We start from the raw sequence: 23,531 nt of genomic DNA, 5'->3' as shown, positions 1-23,531 counted from the left end.
GCATGAATATGTTAAAGCTGTAAATATCAGCCACATAACTAAAGTTGGCCATGACAGCTCAGCAGGCGGTTATGCTGTTGAACCATGCAGACCAGACAGCTCTGAAGTTTTGAGCCTTCCTCTGTGCCAGGTTAGCTGATCTTTATCAAGACAACAAAACAAGTCCCAGCAACCTGGCTTAATAAAGAGGCTGCAACAGTCACTGAATGAAGTCGAGGGGAAAAAGACCACCACAGGAATGTAAATATCCTGGTGCTGTTTATCCCTCCTACCATTTCTAATGCTTCCAAAAGCAATAGTTCTTGGACTCAATGGATCGGTGTTCATGTGTTGCATATTTACCCAAGAAGATAATTGGCAGCAGTTGCACTAATCGAGTGAGCTAAGATTCCAGGAAGCCCTGATGATTTAGTTGGGGGGAACTGTGTGTGATTGAAGGATGGAAATCCAGGAGTCCGGGGATCACCCAAGCCAAAGTGAACCTTTTAGAAAGAAAAATACACTTATTAACTATACACAGTCACCAAAATGATCAACTACCTAACAGCAAAAATAAACATTTTATAGGGAAGTGTATTGGATTGTAGATGAGCTTTGATTTGAGGTGAATTCCTTTGTCCTTTTAGTTTGTTTTCAATACCTTAATTGCAGGCACGTCTGGTACTACCTTGCTGAACTAAAGTTGGCTCTCTGGCTTGATGGTAATGGTAGAGTAAGGGAAATGCCAGGCCATTAGGTTACAGATTATGGTTGAATACAATTCTGCTGCTGGTGGCCCACAGTGCCTCATGGATACTTTGCTTTGAGCTGCTGGGTCTGTTCTGCAATGGTAGTGCCACATGATTGAATTTCATCTCTGCAAATGTTATCGACAAATACATCTGTGATAGGTAGATTGGCAGAGGTCAAATACACACTTTCATCTTGCTGGTTCCCTCACCACCAGCTGCAGAGCCAGTTGAGCAGCTAGATCCTTCAGGACGTTGCCAGCTCAGTCAGTAGTGGTGCTACCAAGACACTCTTGGTTATGGGTACTGGGGTAGCCCACCAGAATACATTCTGTGCCCTTGTACCTCAGTGCTTCTTCCAAGTGGTGTTATACATGGAAAACTACTGATTCATCAGCTGAGCGAAGGCGATAGGCGATGAATTAGCAAGAGGTTTCCTTGCTCATGTTAAACCTGATGTCATGAGATTCAATGGGGTCCTGGAGTTAATGTTGACGACTCTCAGGACAACTCCCCATAGATATGCCTGGTTGAACTGTAGGATAATGAAAGACGAGTCTGAGACATTGTCTGTAAGATATGATTTTGTAATTACAAATACATCAGGCTGTGCTCAACTGTCTGTGGGACAACAATCCCAGATTTTAGCGAGGGAGACTTTGCAGCATTGGGCAGGGCGTGCTTTTGCTGTCTATGGTGCTTAAGTCATGCGTATTCTTTTACAACTTTTCTGCAGTGGTTTGATACAACTGAGTAGCCAGCTAGGCTATTTTAGAAGTTAGTAAAGAGAGTCAACCACACTGCTGTTATTCTGGAGTCACATGTAGTCTCGATTTCATTTCCTACAAGGACATGAATGGACCAAATGGATTTTTAATGATAATCCAGAAGTTTCATGGTCACTATTACTGAGAGCATCTTTTCATTCCAGACTTTGAATTAACTGAACTCTAATTCCACCAGATGATGGGATTTAAAAAAAAAATCATTCAGGGAATGTGGATGTCGCTGGCTGAGCCTGCATTTATTGCCCATCCCTAGTTGTCCTTGAACTGTAGTGGCTTGTTCAGCCAGAGGGCATTTAAGAGTCAACCACATTATATGGATCTGGAGTCACATGTAGTCCAGACCAGGTAAGGATGGCAGATTTCTTTCCCTAAAGAACATTGGTGAATCAGATGGGTTTTAATGACAGTCAACAATGGTTTTCACAGTCACCATTAGACTTCCAATTCCAGATTTTTAAAAAATGAATTCAAATTTCACCGGTCATAGTGGGATTTGAATCCGGGACCACAAGCACTACCCTAGGTCATGCCACCACCGCCCCTAACTTGAACTTTTGTCTCTGGAGCATTAGTTTAGGATTACTAGTCCAGTAACAATGTCACTACTCTATTTTCCCTATACATACTTACATGTCCAAACATGGCCAAGTCTTCATTCAGATCATAATCTTTTGGATCAGGATAGATTAGAACACCTCCCGCTTTCATCTTCTCAGCATTAGATACCTCAAAGAAAAAAATGTTTACTTAATAATTTCATAACCACCAGTTAATCATTTTGCAACTTTTGATCACCTATTTTAAACATGAAATATGGGTCATTAATTTACTACTGGCAAATCTTCCAAGGTGATGTTCTTGGGTATGTAGGTGCAAGGCAAGTCTAGCGGGGGCAAAAGGCCCAGAGATTAGCATCTAAATTACCTTTGGCTCTTAACAAATTTCAATGCCCAAAAATCCGCCCCTCCCAGTTTCTGAACATCACTGTCCTCCCTGATCATACCATATCATATCCTGATCATACCATATCATATCCATCATACTTTTGTTCCCTTCGGACCACCCACTCCAAGCAACATGCTGTCAATGTGTTTGTATCTGTATCTCTCCTACAGGCAAGTTCTGTTTAACTGCTCAAGATTAAATAGATTGGGGCTGGGTTTTTGAGGGATGGGGGTAGAATCTAGATTGTGATTTAATTTTGTGATGTGCATTCCTGAGAAAAAAGGAATGCAGAAGAAACTTTACATCATTAATGACTTTACCCAACTGTATACAATGTTTTAGAATGTAGAACATAGAACATTACAGTGCAGTACAGGCCCTTCGGCCCTCAATGTTGCGCCGAACAGTGAAACCAATCTAAATCCCATCTAACCTACACTATTCCAATATCATCCATATGTTTATCCAATGACCATTTAAATGCCCTTAATGTTGACGAGTCCACTACTGCTGCAGGCAGGACATTCCATGCCCTTACTACTCTCTGAGTAAAGAACCCACCTCTGACATCTGTCCTATATCTATCACCCCTCAATTTAAAGCTATGTTCTCTCATGCTAGCTATCACCATCCGAGGAAAAAGACTCTCACTATCCACCCCATCTAATCCTCTGATCATCTTGTATGCCTCTATTAAGTCACCTCTTAACCTTCTTCTCTAACGAAAACAACCTCAAGACTCTCAGCCTTTCCTCATAAGACCTTCCCACCATACCAGGCAACATCCTAGTAAATCTCCTCTGCACCCTTTCCAATGCATCCACATCTTTCCTATAATGCGGTGACCAGAACTGTACGCAATACTCCAAGTGCGGCCGCACCAGAGTTTTGTACAGCTGCAACATGACATCATGGCTCCGAAACTCAATCCCTCTACCAATAAAAGCTAACACCCCGTACGCCTTCTTAACAACCCTATCAACCTGGGTGCCAACTTTCAGGGATCTATGCACATGGACACCGAGGTCTCTATGTTCATCCACACTATCAAGTATCTTACCATTAGCCCAGTACTCTGTATTCCTGTTACTCCTTTCAAAGTGAATCACCTCACACTTTTCCGCATTGAACTCCATTTGCCACCTCTCAGCCAGCACTGCAGCTTATCTATGTCCCTCCGTGACCTGCAACAACCTTCTGCACTGTCCACAACTCCACCAACTTTAGTGTCATCCGCAAATTTACTAACCCATCCTTCTACGCCCTCATCCAGGTCATTTATAAAAGTGACAAACAGCAGTGGCCCCAAAACAGATCCTTGCTGTACACCACTAGCAACTGAACTCCAGGATGAACATTTCCCATCAACCACCACCCTCTGTCTTCTTACAGCTAGCCAATTCCTGATCCAAACCACAAAATCACCCTCAATCCCATGCCTCCATATCTTCTGCAATAGCTTACCGTGGGGAACCTTATCAAACGCTTTACTGAAATCCATATACACCACATCAACTGCTTTACCCTCATCCACCTCTTTGGTCACCTTCTCAAAGAACTCAGTAAGGTTTGAGAGACACGACCTACCCTTCACAAAACCCTTCATAAACGTTTACAACTATATTAAAATATTTAACATTTACCTTTATCATCTTTGTGCATCAATCTTTACAAATTCCTTCAGTTATAAAGTCGTTTACAATTATACATTCTACCAATGCTGATGTGCTTTGCATTGCCCGACTTCTTTATATTTGTTACCAAGAAACATCTCGTCTTTCCAACAAACCCCGGTTCCCAAATTCTGCTCGTTTCTTTGGAAACAGATTTCACCAAAATTTCTTAACCTTGAGATATATATAATTAAATCATTGTACAAGATAGATAGGGAGTTAGAAGCTAAATAAGAGAACGTTTTGCTTATTCAATGAATGTTTTCTTGGATGGAGTTATACTTACTAAAATTCATGAATTCAAATAACAATGTAAAGATCTCTTACCACATAGGCATTGTTCTCCTTTCATGAAGATTGGCTACATAATCGAAAATTTTCACTATTTCACTGTAAAGTTTTCACTATTCTGTATAGCAGCATTTATGCATCATTGGAAAACATGCCTACCTAGTCTAAAAATTTGACATTATAAAAACCTCATATCACAGAAGCATTATTTTCTTTTTCCTCCCACCTAACCCTATGAAGGCTGGTTACATATCAAAAATTATGTACTTTCACCGCTCTTTGCAACACTATTTATTTGTACTTCATGGAGAAATCAGAGGCCACCAGCAAAATGTAACTAAAAAAAATGCAAAACATTCCAGATAGAAATACAAAGCCATTTAAGACTTCACTGAAGTTTCATTCAGAATCATACAACTAGCAGGATAGGTGGTAAGGATACCACTGCAGCATTACCGTTTTAGTCAAAAAAGAGTGGTCAGTAAATAAAATTAGGCACTCCATATCAAATTTCCTGCCTGCCACAGAATTGTATTTGGAAACAGAATAGAACACATTGCAGCATTTTAACTAACTATAGTAAAATCAAGCAAATATCTTTCAACTGCTAGGAATTCTTCTGGCAATTAGAGCTCCACCCATGCAAAAAAATCACAAGTTCATGATGCAAGTAATTCTTGAAAATAATAATTTATTCGTCATAGGAATACAAGTAGCCCATTTAACTCCTCAAACCAGTTCCGGCATTCAATAAGATCATGGCTGATCTGTGACCTGACCCTGTCATTGCCCATATAGCCAAATGCCTTTTCAAAACCGGAAGTCAGGCCAGGAGAGGCCAGGGGAAGTTTTTGGAGGGTTTAAAAAGGGCTTACCTTGGAGGTTCAGCTTCATTGTTCCCAGGAGCAGGCTGAGGTTAATTTTGGGTTTAAAATCGGAGGTTTTTTTCAAAACCGGAAGTCAGGCCAGGAGAGGCCAGGGGAAGTTTTTGGAGGGTTTAAAAGTGCACCAAAGTATACAGCGGGCAGCATCGTAGCGGGCAGCAGAGTGAGTGGGAAGTTGAGTGAGCTGTCAGGGCTTTGGCTCACAGGGCTTGGATGAGCAGGGGTGAGTTTCTGTTTCCTTACACTCTTATTAACTTTTCACTGTCTTACTTGACATAAAGTGTCCAGTATGAGTGTGAAACCAGTGTGTTGTTCCCAGTGTAGGATGTGGGAGGTCCTGGAGGCATCTTGCCTCCCGGACATCCACATCTGTGAGGGGTGTGTCGAGCTGCGGTTCCTGAGGGACCGTGTTAGGGAGCTGGAACTACAGCTCGAGGATCTTAGGCTGATGAGGGAGAATGAGGAGGTGATAGACAAGAGCTATCATCAGGTGGTCACACCAGGGCCACGGGAGGAGGCCAAGTGGGTGACGGCCAGGAAGGGTAAGGCTAGGGTGGTTGAGAGCACCCCGGTGGATTTGCCCCTGCACAACAAGTTCTCCTGCTTGAGTACTGCTGGGGGGGACAGCCCGCCTGGGGGAAGCAGCAGTGGCCGTGTCTCCGCAGTGGAGTCCAGCCCTGTAACTCAGAGGGCTAAGGAAAAGAGGAGGAAGGCGGTATTAATTGGGGACTCGATGGTGAAGGGGACAGACAGGCGTTTCTGCGGAGGTAGGCGGGATTCTCGCATGGTGGTCTGCCTCCCTGGGGCCGGGATCCAGGATGTCGCTAGTCGCGTCCCGGAAATCCTGAGGTGGGAGGGAGAGGAGCCTGAGGTAGCGGTACATATTGGTACCGCTGATGTGGGTAGGAAGGGAGAAGGGGTCATGAAAAGGGAGTACAGGGAATTAGGGAGACAGCTGAGAAAGAGGAAAGCAAAGGTAGTAATCTCAGGATTACTGCCTGTGCCACGGGAAGGTGAGGGCAGGAATGGAGTGAGGTGGAGGATGAATGTGTGGCTGAGGGACTGGTGCAGGGGGCAGGGATTCAGGTTCCTGGACCATTGGGACCTCTTTAGGGGCAGGGGTGATCTGTATACAAAAAACGGGTGGAACTTGAATCACACGGGGACCAATATCCTGGCCGGTAGGTTGGCTAAGGCTACTGGGGAGAATTTAAACTAGATAGGTTGGGGGGAGGGGAGCTAGAAGAGTTGACTAGGATCAAGGAACTAATTGATGGGGGGGGAGGATGCAGGGGTAAGGGGAATTACAAAATTAATGGTAGAGGAGAGGGTGCAAGTGAATGAAGGCGGTAATTTAGATAAGGGAATAGAGGGAGAGGGTGTTTGCGACTCATCAAAGCGGGTCCAGATAAAAGCTGGAATAAGGACACTTTGCCTGAATGCACGAAGCATTCGGAACAAGGTGAATGAGTTGATGGTGCAAATCAGCACAAGTGGGTACGATCTAGTGGCCATTACAGAAACGTGGCTGAAAGGTGACCAGGACTGGGAGATGAATATCCAGGGGTATCAGGCGTTTAGGAAGAATAGACAGGAAGGAAAAGGTGGTGGGGTCGCGCTATTAATAAGAGATAATATCAGGGTAGTACTGAGGGATGACATAGGCTCTGAGGAACAAAACGTGGAATCATTATGGGTAGAGATGAGGAATAGTAGAGGGAGAAAGACACTAGTAGGTGTGGTATATAGGCCCCCAAATAATAATGTTGAGGTAGGGAGGGCTATAAACAAGCAGATAAGGGATGCGTGTAAAAACGGAACGGCAATAATCATGGGGGACTTCAACATGCACATTGACTGGCAGACTTAAGTCGGTAAGGGTGGAATGGAGGAAGAGTTCTTAGAATGCTGTCGGGATAGTTTCCTTGAACAGCATGTTACGGAACCGACGAGGGAACGAGCTATTTTGGATCTGGTATTGTGTAACGAGGTAGGTAGAATTAAGGATCTTATTGTGAAGGACCCTCTTGGGTCTAGTGACCACAATATGGTCGAATTTCTGATTCAGATGGAAGAGGAGAAAGTTTGGTCTCAAACCAGTGTCCTCTGTTTGAACAGAGGGAAATATGATAGGATGAGGGATGAATTGGCTAAGGTAGACTGGGAGAGCAGGCTGGCAGGTAGGATAGCTGAGGAACAGTGGAGGATTTTTAAGGAGATCCTTTTCAGTTCTCAGCAAAAATATATTCCAGCAAAAAACAAGGATTGTAAGAAAAGGGAGAACCAGCCGTGGATAACGAAGGAAATAAAGGAGAGTATTAAAATAAAAACAGCTGCGTACAGAGTGGCCAAAAATAGTGGAGAAACAAGTGATTGGGAAAAATTTAAGAAACAACAAAGAGAGACTAAGAAAGCGATAAAGAAATGAAGGATAGACTATGAAGCTAGGCTAGCAATTAATATAAAAAATGATAGTAAAAGTTTTTATAAATATATAAAAAGGAATAGAGTGGCTAGAGTGAATGTTGGACCCTTGGAGGACGAGAGGGGGGAGTTAATAGTGGGAAATGAGGATATGGCTGAGTCTTTAAATAAGTTTTTTGTGTCGGTCTTCACGGTGGAGGACACAAATAGTTTGCCAAATATTAACGATAGAGGGTTGGCAGCAGGAGAAATACTTAATACGATTAATGTTACCAGAGAGGCAGTGCTGGGTAGACTAATGGGACTGAAGGTGGACAAGTCCCCGGGTCCGGATGGAATGCATCCCAGGGTATTGAAAGAAATGTCAGAGGTAATAGTGGATGCGTTAGTGATTATTTATCAAAACTCGTTGCATTCTGGGGTAGTGCCGGTTGATTGGAAAACGGCTAATGTTACGCCGCTGTTTAAAAAAGGAAGGAGACAAAAGGCGGGTAACTATAGGCCGGTCAGCTTAACGTCTGTAGTAGGGAAAATGCTGGAATCCATTATTAAAGAGGAGATAGCAGGGCATCTGGATAGAAATGGTTCGATCAATCAGACGCAGCATGGATTCATGAGGGGAAAGTCGTGCTTGACGAACATGTTGGATTTTTATGAAGATGTGACTAGGGCGGTTGATGGAGGAGAACCGGTGGATGCGGTGTTTTTGGATTTCCAAAAGGCGTTTGATAAGGTGCCCCATAAAAGGCTGCTGAAGAAGATTAGGGCACACGGAGTTGGGGGTAGTGTGTTAAAGTGGATTGGGGACTGGCTATCCGACAGGAAGCAAAGAGTCGGAATAAATGGGTGTTTTTCCGGTTGGAGGAAGGTAACTAGTGGCGTGCCGCAGGGATCGGTACTCGGGCCGCAACTGTTTACCATTTATATAGATGATCTGGAGGAGGGGACGGAGTGTAGGGTAACGAAGTTTGCAGACGACACAAAGATAAGTGGAAAAGTGAATCGTGTGGAGGACGGAGAAGATCTGCAGAGAGATTTGGACAGGCTGAGTGAGTGGGCGAGGATATGGCAAATGGAGTATAACGTTGAGAAATGCGAGGTTATACACTTTGGAGGAAATAATAACAAATGGGATTACTATCTCAATGGAAACAAATTAAAACATGCTACCGTGCAAAGGGACCTGGGGGTCCTTGTGCATGAGACGCAAAAGCCCAGTCTGCAGGTACAACAGGTGATCAAGAAGGCAAATGGGATGTTGGCCTATATTGCGAGGGGGATAGAATATAAAAGCAGGGATGTCTTGATGCACCTGTACAGGGCATTGGTGAGGCCGCAGCTGGAATACTGTGTGCAGTATTGGTCCCCTTATATGAGGAAGGATATATTGGCATTGGAGGGAGTGCAGAGAAGGTTCACCAGGTTGATACCGGAGATGAGGGGTTTGGATTATGAGGAGAGGCTGAGGAGATTGGGTTTGTACTCGTTGGAGTTTAGAAGGATGAGGGGGGATCTTATGGAGACTTATAAGATAATGCGGGGGCTGGATAGGGTGGAGGCGGAGAGATTCTTTCCACTTAGTAAGGAAGTTAAAACTAGAGGACACAGCCTCAAAATAAAGGGGGGGGTCAGTTTAAGACAGAGTTGAGGAGGAACTTCTTCTCCCAGAGGGTGGTGAATCTCTGGAATTCTCTGCCCACTGAGGTGGTGGAGGCTACCTCGCTGAATATGTTTAAAGCGCGGATGGATGGATTCCTGATCGGTAAGGGAATTAAGGGTTATGGGGATCAGGCGGGTAAGTGGTACTGATCCACGTCAGATCAGCCATGATCTTATTGAATGGCGGGGCAGGCTCGAGGGCCTACTCCTGCTCCTATTCCTTATGTTCTTATGTTCTTATAACAAAAATCTATCAATTCAAATTTAAAACGAATTCATCAAGCATCATGTGCTGCTTGCAAAATAAAGTTCCAACTTCTTCTGCCTGAAGAATTGTTTCTAGTTTCACTCCCAAAAGGTCTGGTTCTAATTTTTAGACAAGTTTTTAAGTTTATTTATTAGCGTCACAAGTAGGTTTACATTAACACTGAAGTTACTGTGAAAATCCCCTAGTCGCCACACTCCAGCGCCTGTTCAGGTACACTGAGGGAGAATTTAGCATGGCCAATGCACCTAACCAGCATGTCTTTTGGGCTATGGGGGGAAACCAGGGCACCCAAAGGAAACTCACGCAGACACGGAGAAAACGTACAGACACCGCACATATAATGACCCAAGCTGGAAATCGAACCCAGGTCCATGGTGCTGTAAGGCAGCAGTGCTAACCACAAAATGGGCTTATTTTCCAATGATGCATACATACTGCGAAAACAAATACAAAAACCAATATTCATAGTTGAAAATTTGTGTCTGTGGTAGGAGTCGTTACATTGTCATTCACTTTCATTAATCTTATACGGTAAAATCATATCCATGAGAATACTTATTTAATAAGCAGATGGACTTGTGTAAAACATTGTTTCACATCCCATTTAAATTCTAACTTTCAACTGCCTAATGATTTTATATACAAAATTAAACCCTAGGACAAGTTTAATAAAATGGAACAACACATGGTTCAATCCAGTTAAAAAGGAACAAGTGAAATTTCTACACTTCAGCTAGTTGAAACACGTTGCGTAATCTCTTCTCAAAATTTAATCCTTTATCATTCTGATAAACCTGTGCTACACTTCCTCCAAGATCAACACGTCAGTCTGATGATGTGGCGTCCAGAACTACTTTCATTATTCTGGTATGGTCTGAGCAGGTCTTTGTGTAACTGAAGCACGACTTCCATCCCTTATATTCCATTCATCCCAATATAAAAGGACAGCATTTCATCAGCATTTTTGAATTTTCTGTATCTGCCCATAACATTGTAATGAGGGATGAACCTGGACCCCAAAGCCTCTCTGGATCTCAACTGCTTCTGGACTTTTACACATTTAAAGTCCTATCCATTTTAGGTAGGTGGCTGACCTCGCATTAAAAATCATTTGCCAGTTTAACATGTCGCAATACACAGCTTATAACATCACCTATCTGACTTTCAACCATCATTTTAGTTATTAATAAATATAGTGCATGTGGCAGAGTAACAACAGCAAAATGAAAAGTTAACTGTGGTTTATTGGATATTATCCAGAACACTTACCTTTTCAGCAAAATTAATCTTTCCTGCACGAACAATGACCACACTGCCATTGACCATCACCTTGCTGTCAGTCAAGCGTTCAAAATCATCTTCAGTTCCATAGTTGGCATGCACCAGTTTGCCCTGAAATAGAGCACAGAATGCATTAGTTGAGGGACAAGGCATTAATGGGTCATTACTACAGCCTGCACCCTTGCTGCCAAGAATTATAACGATTCTCCTATTTGTGCAGGACTTTCAGGGGAGAAAAGCAAGAAAGATCTGTGATATTGATAATGAAGAATCAATAGATGCAGAACATTAATTGGTATAGTCATAGCACAATTGAAAGAATAATTTGAAAGAAAAAATATCCACATTTTCAGGTTCCTCAGAAAAGTGGCAGAGTGGAACTAACTGCATTGCTCATTGAAAGAGCTGGTTCAAAGCTGATGGGCAGAATGGCTTTTTCTGGTGCTGTATTATTCTAGGATTACACTGTAGAATTAGTTAAAGCAAAAAAAAAATCAGTGAACACAGTAAGTGCACCATTTGAAAATAGGAGTGAGACACCTATTCAAAAGTGGGTTAGGCTAAAGTGGACTAATTTTGAAAAGCAGTTAGGTTTTGCTGATGGGCAAAACCCAAACACCAATTATGAAGGTCAAGGAAGAAATTTCAGAGGAATTTTTAAAAAATCACTTACAATCATCACCCAATAGAACAATGAGGGTGATTTTAGAACCATTACAGGATAGTGGAAATGTTAATAATAGAATTCCCTTTACAGTGCACCTACTGAGAAACAGGAGGGTGTGCTTGAGTGTTATTGGAGCAGCATTCACTCAGGCAAGTGAGGAGCATTCCAACACAATCCAGAATTGTACATTGTACATGGTGGACAGGCTTTGGGGAGTCAGGTGGTGAGTTAGTCACTGCAGAAATTGCAGTCTTTAACCTGCTCATGGAGACACAACGATGGCAATGCCATTAAATGTCCAGAGGATATGGTTGGATTCTCTCCTAAATATGATGGTCATTGCTAAACACAACATAAATATTACCTGCCACCCAAGCCTGAACTTTTATCCTGGTGTTACTGCATATGGAAATAGGTTGTTCAGTATCTGAGGAGTCACGAATGGTACTGAACACTGTGCAATCATCTGGGAATATTCCCACTTTTGACTTATGGTGGAGGGAAGGCCACTGATGAAGCAGTTGAAAACGGTTGGACATAGGACAATGCCTGGAAGAATTCCTGCAGTGCTGCTGGGGTGATTGACTCCAACAAACACAAGCATCTTTCTTTGTGCTACGCATGACTCCAACCACTGGAGAGCCTTCCTCCCCACCCCCGATTCCCATTGACTTCAATTTTGCTAAAGCTGCTGAATACCATATTCAGTTTAATGATTCATTGATGTCAAGAGGGTGTCACTCACACATCATCTTTTGAATTAGCACTTTATCAATATTTGATCAAGGGTGAAATGAGGTCTGGAAAGTTTGGCCCTAACTGAACAAAGGTCAGCAGGTTATTGCCAAGTGTCACATGATAGCGCTGCCATCACTTGGCTGATGAATGAGATTAGACTGATAGGGCTCTGAAGAGTCTCACGGACCTGAAACCCTAACTCTGTTTCTCTCTTTCCATAGATGCCGCCAGACCTGCTTAGTTTTTCCAGCATTTTCTTTTTTTTTCAGATGTCCAGCATCTGCAATATTTTGCTTTTATTCTGATAGGGCAGTAATTGGCTGGATTGGATTTGTCTGACTTTTTGTGAACAGAAAATATCTGCAAGTTTCCACATCATCAGGCAGATGCTACTGTTGTAGCTGTACTGGAACTACTGCTGGGATGTTGTTAAGATCTGTAGCTTTTGATCCACCGAGTGCCCTCAGCCATTTCCTGATATCATGTGGAGTGAATCGAATTGGCTGAACACTGGCATGTGATGACTGGGATCTCAGGCAGAGACAGTTTGGTTCATCTATGACCACTAATTCTTTAGCATATGTATCAGACATTGCTATAAAATGCTGAATACAATAAATATTTGGACTACCAAAATTGACAAAGCTTTGTACAAAAGCAAGTGTACATCTCAACCACGTCAGGACCTATGCAAAAACGAGAAATTTGAAGTGATCGAGCATATATATATTCCCTGTATAAATGTTGAGTTGAAAATTCTCCACATTAGTTACCTGACTACTAAAAAATAGAAAAAATATTTTCAAGCGGCTAGTTTCGAGCAAGCTACAAATTCATAATAACACATTGAATAACTCAAATATTTGAAATTTTCAGCCTTACCATGAAGTTATCAACTGCACTGTATGGACAGTAGATCTTTGAATTTCTGTTTCCTAGATTTACTTCTTCATTGCTTGAACTTCCAACAATTGAGACTTTATTTATAGACTTACTAGATGAAAAAGAAAAAAAAACTATATTTAACATTATGCTAACTTTTTGTCTTAGAGTACAGTGGTGGTGGTTTTTGTACTGGACTAACAGTTTGGAATGATACATGTCATTATAGCAACTTGGGAAATTGAACACAAGAAAAGAGGATTTAATCGTTTGGCAGAGATGTCAGGGAATTTTTCCCTTGAAAAAGTTCCCTGGTGGGTTGAAATCATGACTGCTCCTAAACTCAGGATATATAATGGGTTTCATCAGCACTGGGACAGCAACTGACAACATCTTGCATTCATATAGCACTTTTAACATAGTAAAGCATTTAAAGGTGTTCCACTGAAGCATGGCAAAACAAAATTTAACACTGGAACACAAGATATTGGGCACATGACCAAATGCTTTTGCAAAGCTGGATTTTGGAAAATAATTCCAGAGTCAATCCAGAGATTGGTGTGGAGTTGGGTGATACTAGAGGTGGAAATAGGCAATCTTAGTGATCGTATAGATGTGATCAAAAGTTAATCCTTGGATCAAATATGACATTGAGCTGGCAAACAAACTGGTTCAACCTCAAGACAGTGGCCAGGGAGAGGAAGGGATTTAGTGATAAGGAATAAACAGAATGACTTCTATCCTCAATGTCCAAGCTGGAGGAAATTTCTGTTCATCCAATATGGAGTGTCAGACAAGCAGCCTGACAAATTAGATACAGTGGAGGATTATGGTGGTGAGGTAGAGTTGGGTATTGGCAGCATACAAGTCGAAACTGATGTTATGTGACATCACCAAAAGGTCACCATACAGGAAAAATAGTAAAGATAGATCCATGGGGGAAAACACAAAGATAATGGTAGTGGGAAGAGAAGCCACTGACAAGTGATTCTCTGGCTACAATTGGATAGATAAGAATGGAATCATGTATTCCCACCCAGCTGGGGAAACAGTGGAACTGCAAGAGGAGGATGATGAAGTCAAGATTGCAGACAGGCAGAAGAGCGATAGTTTACTTTTGTCACAATCATGACTTTAATAAAAGTTATTCTGGTACCATGGCAAGAGCAAAAACCTGATTGGAAGGATTCAAAATATGGAGTTCAGCAAAAGATGGGAGTGGACTAAGCAGGGGAGTGGAAGAAATTGGCTGAAAATGTAGAAATTAACTGCAGACAACTTTTACACATGCAGATTAAAATTAAATTCAAAACAATCTGAACAAAACGAGTCAGCAGATGATAAGAGCCTGTCCTATAGATAACTGTCACTGTTCAGGGCATCATCATTTATTAGTAATTTACAAACAGTCTTTCAGTTTTTGAAACAAATCTGTAGGGCGTTAAAACCTACTGCAGCGATGCTCAGACCTTATGGAGGATTAAATAAAGATTGCAGAGACTAAAAGTGGGGCTTCACCAAGTCTTTTGTCAACTTGGCTGAAATGTACCAGAATACATTAAAAAAGTGCATTAAAAACACATGTTCACATTTATGTTGACCTGTAATATGCAACCATTATTATATACTATAGTATATACATTACTAACATGTACGATGAACACAGTAAGAAGTCTCACAACACCAGGTTAAAGTCCAACAGGTTTATTTGGTAGCACGAGCTTTTGGAGTTTAACCTGGCACTGAGAGACTTCTTACTGTGCCCACCCCAGTCGGCATCTCCACATCATGTGATGAACATACAGAAGCTACAACAAAATTTATTAACTTGACATATAACTTAAAGTACAGTCGAGTGTCTCTGCCACTGAAGATGGGCCGAGGCAATGCTTTTGCCCATTAGTCTGCATCTGAAAACAGAAATGATGAATGCATATGTAACCCAGAGTCTAGTGTTCCCACATTTCAGTTGTAAGAATTGAGCAAAGACTATGGAGAGCTGCAAAGAGCAAATCAGATAAGATACCAATATTGTCCAACTTATTTCGCAAGTGATCGATGGCAAATGAAATTATACATTGTTCAAAAAGCAATTTGAAATCAAAACATTAGATCAATTTGATGTTCCTTCAGCCCTTGCACAAGAACAAGTAATCTTTCCAACCAATTTACCTCTTCTGAATCATCTCAAAAATATGTTCTTGTTATTTCAACTGTTCGGTTTTCACTCAGACCTTCAGTTCAAACCGAATGCATAAAAACTTGCACGAAATAAGGAAACTGAACCTCATTTCAAAGCTCAGTTCTCTCACTCTGTCGCCAATGAACTATTGTGTACGATACACCTCAGTTACAACTGGCAAACAACCCAAATATATTTTCTCTCAAAACTCAAAAAGCTTAAGTGCACACAAATACAAATATGTAGACTAACAATTGAATGCAAAACTTCACAGGTCATGAGGGTTAACCTTTTCCAAGTGAATTCAGTCAGGAATAACTTAACAGCGGGTCTATTTTGTGAGAGACAAGCAACAATCCATTGTTCTTCAGTGAGTAGGTTTTATGGATACTGCTTTGGCAGCAAATAATTTGAAACACATGTGCATTTCCAAAATATATTTTCCCATGAGAATCATGGATGGAAAATACTTTTTCATAATACAAACTCCCACTCTGGTACCGAATACGTTATAGTTGAATGCAACAAAAATTAAAATTTTTATAAGCAAAGCATTCTATCCTGTTGAAAGTGGCTGTACACTCCTTAGTGAAAGTACATCACAATATCTTGAATCTTATACAAGTTCACAACTGTAATGCATCATTTTCTGCTTATGCGATAAACTCTCAATTTGCTAAAGTAGAATTTTTACAACACTAACCCATTAACTTGCAGTGATACATAGTGAGTGTCAAACCAGACATTGTGCTGGCCCAAAGTCTTCAAAAGCTCTTGATGGATGGCCTGAGTGACAGTCAATTCTCCACTGGATCCAGTTACACGATTGTTAATCTCAGAAACCTCACTGTCAAGACAAGAGACAGATTTGGTGAGCAGCAGCAGGCATTATGGACAAATGACATTATATTTATATAGGACATTTAATGTAAAAGGCAAGTCCAAAAGTTGGGAACGAAGTAGTGCTTGGTAAGCACAAATGAGTCAAATGTGAATGTTCTTTGGCCATGGTGGGTGGGGGAGCATATGGACAAAAGCAGTTTTGAGGGAGAAAGTGGCGATGTGTAAGGAAAGGGAATCATTAGCCACGTCAGCTGAAGTCACAATGCTCAAGATTACCAAAAGGAATTAACAATAAATGAGGGTGGGAAATCCTGAAGCTCAAGGGAAGGAGGTTGGTCATCATAAACATTAAAACAAAATTACTGTGGATGCTGCAGAACTAAAAGAGGAGATACTGGAAATACTCAGATCAGGCAGCATCAGTGAAGAGAAAAACAGTTAACATTTAATGATCTTTCATTGGAATATCTGAAACTTATATTTATTGAATTTACTACTACTCATTTGTTGTGACTATGCAGCATTCGTTCACATTTAAATTAGGGAACAACAGACATTCTAAACAGACATCAGACTTGAGCAACTGGTTTAACTCTCCTGTGACAAAGTATCTTATCGGGTAGTCATGGCCTGCTTACCGAATTTTAGACAGCATGCTTGAAGAGCCCAGATTCTCCTGTAGCATTTTCTTGAGATCAGAGAAATAGAGCGGCTGAAATTCTGTCTCAATTTCAGTGATCTCATCCTTATCGTTATCTGCCGGACTTTTTTCTCCAGTTGTTTGTGACGAAGGAAGGACCTTCCTTGGTGTTTGACCACGAAATGCCAGATAACCAACGAGAAACCCTGAAGGCCAAAGGAATGATAAATATAGTTAATCTTTAGCAGCATGACACAGAGTTTGCCAATCAACACACTTTGAAATGCATATTAGATGACATGCATTAACCAACATTGCCAGAATAAATGTCAGATGTTTAAGACATTGAATTCCATACAAAATTTATAAGTCAATTATCACACTGATCATAACTCAGTGTTCATAGTAATATTCTAAATATACATTTACAACACAGGGGCCATTCAATACATGTCTATCCCAGCTTTATAATATTCCAAAATTTCCTGCATGCAGGGAAGGTTCCAGTGGATTGGAAAAATGCTAATACAACACCCTTATTCAAAAGGGAGGGAAGCAGAAAGTAGGAAACTATAGAAGAGTTAGTTTAGAATCCATTATGAAGGAAGTAATAACAAGACATTTGGAAAATCAAAACTCAATCCATCAGAATCAGCATGGTTTTATGAAGTGGAAATCGTGTTTGACTGAGTTCAAAGATGTAATAAGTGAAGTGGATAATGGGGAACCTTTAGATGGGTGGCATGGTGGCACAGTGGTTAGCACTGCTGCCTCAGTGCCGGGGTCCTGGGTCCAATTCCAGCCTTGGGTGACCGTGTGGAGTTTGCACGTTCTCAGTGTCTGCTCTGGTTTCCTCCCACATTCCAAAGATGTGCGAGTTAGGTTGATTGGTCATGCTAAATTTCCCCTTTGTGTCAGGGGGATTAGCAGGGTAAATAGGTGGAGTGGGGATAGGGCCTGGGTGGGATTGTTGTCGGTTCAGGCTCAATGGGCTCCTCTACACTGTTGGGATTCTATGATTCTAATATATCTGGATTTCCAGAAGGCATTTGCTAAGATGCCACACAAAAGATCAACGCACAGGATAAAATCACATGGGGTTACAGGTCATTTATTAGCTTGGATAGAGAACTGGCTAACCAATAGAAAGCAGAAAGTTGGGATCAATGGGTCTTTTTCTGGTTGGCAAAATGTAACTAGTGGGATACCACAGGGTTGGTCCTCAGGCCCCAACTCTTTACAATCTATATTAATGACTTGGATGCAAGGGTAGAAGATAGTACAGCCTAATTTGCAGATGATACAAAAAATAGATGGGATAGTAAGTTGCATTAAAAAGTAAGCAATTTACAAATGGATACAGATAGGTTAGACAAGTGGCCAAAATTTAGCACATGGGAGCTTAACGTGGATAAGTGTGAGGTTATCCATTTTGTTTGGAAAAATAGGCATATCATAATGGAGAGAAACTTCAGAGTGCTTTGGTGCAGAGGGATCTGGGTGCCCTCGTGTATGAACTGAGGAAAACTAGTATGCAGGTACAGCAGGCAATAAGGAAAGCCACTGGAATATGAAAGTAGTAAGTGTTGCTGCAATTGTACAAGGCATTAGTGAGACCACACCTGGAGTATTGTGCACAGTTTTGGTTGCCTTGAGCAGTGATGTAGTTGCTTTAGAAGTAGTTCAGAGGTGGTTCACTGGATGATGAGTTTGTCTTAAGAGATAAAGCAGTGTAGACCTATACTCGCTAGAGTTGGGAAGAATGAGGGGAAATCCAATTGAGATATACAAGATGTTAAAGGGGATTGACAGGGTAAGACGTCGAGAGGGCGTTTCATCTTGTGGGGCAATCTAGAACGCGAGGTCATAGTTTTAGGACAAGGTGTAGCAGATTTAAAACAGACACAGGGAGAAATTATTTCTCTCAAAGAGTAATGAATCTGTGGAATTCACTACCCCAGTGCGCAGTGGATGCCAGGATATTGAGTAAATTTGAGATAAACAGATTTGTAATGAGTAGTGGTTAAAGGGTTATGGAGGACAGCAGGAAAGGGGAGCTGAAGCCGAGATGAGATTAGCCATGGTGGTGAAAATCTGGCATGTACTGCCTGGGAAGGTAATGGAGGCCAGTAAGCTTACCACCTTTAAAATGTATTTGGATGAGCACATGAACTATAACATTCAAGGATATGAGATGAGTGCTGGAAAATGGGATTAGCGCACTTTAGTGCTAGTTATTGCTGGTGCAGAATCGAAGGGCCTTTTCTGCACTGTACAACTATGACTCTACAAGAAGCAAAAGCTGTCATTTTATTCAAAAATATACCAACATTATAGACTATTTGAATCGCTCAGAGATGTGAGGAGTGGAACTGTGATGCGAATTCTATGATTGTAGATTCAGAGTTAGAAAGGGATGCAAAAGGCACAAGGACCATGAAAGTTGCTCCAAAATCTGTTGCTCACACCATTTCTGTGTGTGTGTGTGTGTGTTTGTGTGTGTGTGTTGGGGGGGGTAAACGAATGCAGACTAATGTATCAAAAAATTTCACTTTGCATTGAATTTGGTTGCACGTACAAGGTCAAATTATGGGCGGCACGGTGGTCAGCACTGCTGCTTGGGTCACCGTCTGTGTAGAGTTTGCATATTCTCCTTGTGTCTGCGTGGGTTTCCTCCGGGTGCTCTGGTTTCCTCCCACAGTCCAAAGATGTGCGAGTTAGGTTGATTGGCCCAGCTAAAATTGCTCTTAGTGTCCTGGGTGCGTAGGTTAGAGGGATTAGTGGATAAATATGTAGGGATATGGGGGTCGGGCCTGGGTGGGATTGTGATCGGTGCAGACTCGATGGGCCGAATGGCCTCTTTCTGTGCTGTAGGGATTCTAAGAAATTAGGAATTGTGCAAAGACTCTGGGGTTGAGTTATGCCTTGAAACTTCATTACAAGATTATTGCAGAGGTTACACAGTAGCATTATTGTTTTGAAATTAAATACACAACAGAGCCCCAGAAAAACAATACAAAAGTTAAAATCTTAAAGTTTGCTAGCCACAGTCGCTTCAATGCAATTTAATTGGGTCAATAAGTACCTAGGAAAAAATGCCTGCTGCAATTCAAAACAAGCACACAAGATTTGACATCAATTCAATGTTGCTGGTAGAGAACCAACAATTAGAAACTTCAATGTAGGCATAAAAGTCATTTTTGACGCAACATTTTGCACTGTAGGGTTTCTATGATTATACCATTAGCAAACCATAATGGTTTCCCTCCACCTCACTCAGCAAGTATTTTTGAACGGACAGAGGAAAATTGTATGATGATATTCAAATCAGACAGGAAAGGTTCATTCTTACCTATTAGAACAAGTAATACTGCAGCCATCAAATAGCACAGGGGTTTATAGTTATTCTGAGGTTTTTCTATCTGAGTCTCCATGCCATCTGCCATTGCATCTCCCATCTCCTCATCATTCTCATTCTCAGCTAATTTCATCTCGACTCTGCTGCCATCCCCATCTGTTCGGCGCGTTAGACTGAAACGTGTATATGATCTTGCCTCAGCTCCAAACTAAAAGAGGAAATGTTATAGGTGATTATAGTTTGTAAATATGCAACACACTCCACAACAATGTAGATTCAAAAACATGTTTGCACGCATGTTGATATGAAACAACTAGCTAGCTCAATAGAAAACTTAAAGAAAAATCTTGGCCCATCTTGGAATAATCTAGGTTCAATAACAGCTGCACGCAAATAGATGATCCGCCTACTTTACCAGAATCTTAATTAACTTGTGAACAAGACCCTTGCCAAACATGTGTTTTTTTCAAGATTGCATTGACAATCTTAAGGAAACCTGGCTACCCTTAATGAAGCCACTCTGTCTCGTTGCATCTTCCAACACATGCCCCATGAAGACCATTTTGATGCAGTATGGCACTTATTAACAGATTGTATCTTGCCCTGACCAGTTACTCCTCCAATCCTCCTCCTTTGAGCATCTTGCCTCATTTAAAATCATTCTCTACCACTTTCCCAAGTATGATAAAATCAGATACTTCACTGCCTTTCTCCTTCAGTCTCTGCACTGAACAACTTTTCATCCTCATTTCAATCTCCATCTCAACTCATCATGCTGTCTCTCCTTCAAGATCACCACCCACTTTCTCCCGCCCCTCTATGTAAGCCTCTCCAACCCACTTTCATGGCCACCGACATGACCTTGTCATCTGTCTTGCTCATTCCACAGTATCAATCACAAAAAATGTCAACTCACCAACTTGTATCACTCTCCACCAACACTCACTTCCATGCTCTAACCCCCCCCCCCCCTTGTGTATACCTGGGAAAAATAACTATCCCCCTAATTCACTTATAATTGCACTTTTAAAATCCCAACCATCCAGTATTCACCTTATACCTGCAGCTATTGTTTTACTGCACTCATCTCCATCTTTGATGCCTTGGTCCCCAAAGGAACCCTTATTCTCTTGCATCCTGTCCGTTTCCCCTAGCATTGTTCTGATCTCCAATCCCTTAAGTCTATGGGATGCAGACTTGCAACGGTATTGTCAACAAGCCATCCATTGCCAGATCTGGTTTGACCTGTTACGCTCATCCGATATAACTGCACATTAATCCAGGAAGATCCTGGACTGCAAATATAACCCAGCTTCTTTTCTCTACTGCAAATCACCTTCTTAAACCCCTCTTATCTCCATCCTCACCTTCAACAATGTGTGAGGAAGTTATGGCCTTCATCACCAAGATCAAGACCATCCATTAGCAACTCTGGTTATGTATCCCTCTATCCCATATCTCCTCTAGTCCCACAATTCTCCAAGATACCTGCATTCATGCAATTCTGACCTCAAGCATTCCTGATATTAACTGCTCCACCATTTGTGGCTGCTCCTTCAGTTGCCTAGGTCTCAAGCTCTGGAATCCACCCCCCCCCCACCCCCCCCGCCACATCTCTCTGCCTCACTTTCCATCACGCCGTAAAACTTACCGAGAAGAGGTGGTGGCAAGTCGATTGAAATAAGATCCCGAGAGGTCTTGACAGGTTGGTGGTGGAGGGGACAGGGGTTTCCGGGGGGGGGGGGGGGGGTGTCACTGTTCAAAGAGCCATTCATTTAAAACGGGGATGAGGCGGAATTTTTTTCTCTGAGGGTTGAGTGTCGTCGAGTATTCATGATAGACTGCAGGCTGATGGCATGATGCAGATTCAAGGTTAATATCTGAACAGCCATGATCTTATTAAATGGAGTGGGTTCAAGGTGCCAAATGGCCTACTCCTGGCTCTGACTAAGCCTTTGATTTAGTATATTCTGTGGCCTGGTGTCACATTATATTTTATGATGTTCTTGTGAAGTGCCTTGGGATATATATAGTGCCTTTAATGCAAGCTATTGCTGAATAGCATGTCACCCTCACCATTTTAATGAGCTCATAACAACTTGCATATATGACACACGAGGTTTGTGATATAGCCCAATTTGCAAGAGCAAAATCCCAATATGGAATAATACTTACCTTTCAAAAACAACAATACATTAGTGATTGTAACAAACTGGACTACACAAGGCCACTGAAATAGGATGGCACACTGGTTAGCACTGTCGCCTCAAAGTGCCAGAGGCCTGGGTTCAATTGCAGCCTCTGGTGAGTGTGTGTGAAGTTTGCACATTCTCCCCGTGCCTGTGTGGATTTCCTCCGGGAGCTCTGGTTTCTTCCCACAGTGTAAAGATGTGCGTGCGGGTTAGGTTGATTGACCCTGATAAATTGTCCCTGTCAGGGGGGTTAGCAAGGTAAATATGTGGGGTTATGGGAATCGGGCCTGGGTAGGATTACTGTCGGTGCAAGCTTGATGGGCCAAATGGCCTCCTTCTGCACTGTTGGATTCTATGATTTTATGAAATACAATCCCAATTGCGTGATCATGCAATAAAACAGGACATAAAATAGTATCTTCTTACCAAACTTGAAATGGCATTTCTAGCACGATCCATTGTGGGATGTGATGAGATTTAGATGGCTGAAGAGGAAATAAAAACATCAGGAGCAAAAGTCAGTATTATACTATCCAATATTCTACATTCTACCAAGAAGTTCAATGTCCTCCACTTATTATTTTACCTGAATAATTCATACAACTTCTTTCTCCTGCCCCCCAATCCCCCACCAGTAAATAAATCAAAATATCTAAAACCAAGTTAGAACTGAGCTGAAAAGATCAAAAAGTAATTTTTCCCAATGTTGTCTTTTTTGGTAGAAAAAAGAAAACCATTTTTTGGGTTTCAGTCGGTCTCCCATTTCTAAATCCAAGATAATCCAAAACATAATTGCGATTCAAGCAATATCGCCAGGAGCTTCATTAAGTTTCATTCTATGCCATATGAAATAGGGAGAAAGAGGTAGGCAAGAAAATCTCTGCAGGATAAGTATGTTTTTCATAACTTGTTTTTCCCGTAGGTCACTAGTCTGAAGTCAGAGATTACAGCTCGAGGGACACCACTCAGTATCAAGGATGGCTGACCAGGAGTCTCTCCCACTCTTACCGCCTGCTATGGGATTTTGGAAAGATTTCACAGAATTGTTATGGTACAGTGCCCAAATCAGGTATCAAATTAACTGCTAT

General features: G+C 41.7%; 1 protein-coding gene across 3 annotated transcripts in view; it reads right to left on the bottom strand.

Annotated features, from left to right (window-relative positions):
- Positions 1–23,531, bottom strand: part of LOC144488545 (transferrin receptor protein 1-like) — a 48,691-nt gene that overhangs the window by 18,339 nt on the left and 6,821 nt on the right. For all 3 annotated transcript variants that reach the window (XM_078206607.1, XM_078206614.1, XM_078206620.1), the window contains exons 2-9: positions 22,870–22,928; positions 20,246–20,459; positions 16,892–17,099; positions 16,114–16,257; positions 13,229–13,340; positions 10,930–11,052; positions 2,147–2,242; positions 343–482 (exon numbers count right to left, since the gene is read on the bottom strand). In XM_078206607.1, the coding sequence (XP_078062733.1) occupies positions 343–482; positions 2,147–2,242; positions 10,930–11,052; positions 13,229–13,340; positions 16,114–16,257; positions 16,892–17,099; positions 20,246–20,459; positions 22,870–22,902 (1,070 nt within the window). In that variant the 5' untranslated portion in view covers positions 22,903–22,928. The remainder of the gene's footprint in view (positions 1–342; positions 483–2,146; positions 2,243–10,929; positions 11,053–13,228; positions 13,341–16,113; positions 16,258–16,891; positions 17,100–20,245; positions 20,460–22,869; positions 22,929–23,531) is intronic.

Source organism: Mustelus asterias, chromosome 3 (genome assembly GCF_964213995.1).
Source record: "Mustelus asterias chromosome 3, sMusAst1.hap1.1, whole genome shotgun sequence".
Classification (NCBI taxonomy): domain Eukaryota; kingdom Metazoa; phylum Chordata; class Chondrichthyes; order Carcharhiniformes; family Triakidae; genus Mustelus; species Mustelus asterias.
The sequence above is the reverse complement of the archived record's forward strand: the minus strand, read 5'-3'. Positions and strand labels throughout refer to the sequence as shown.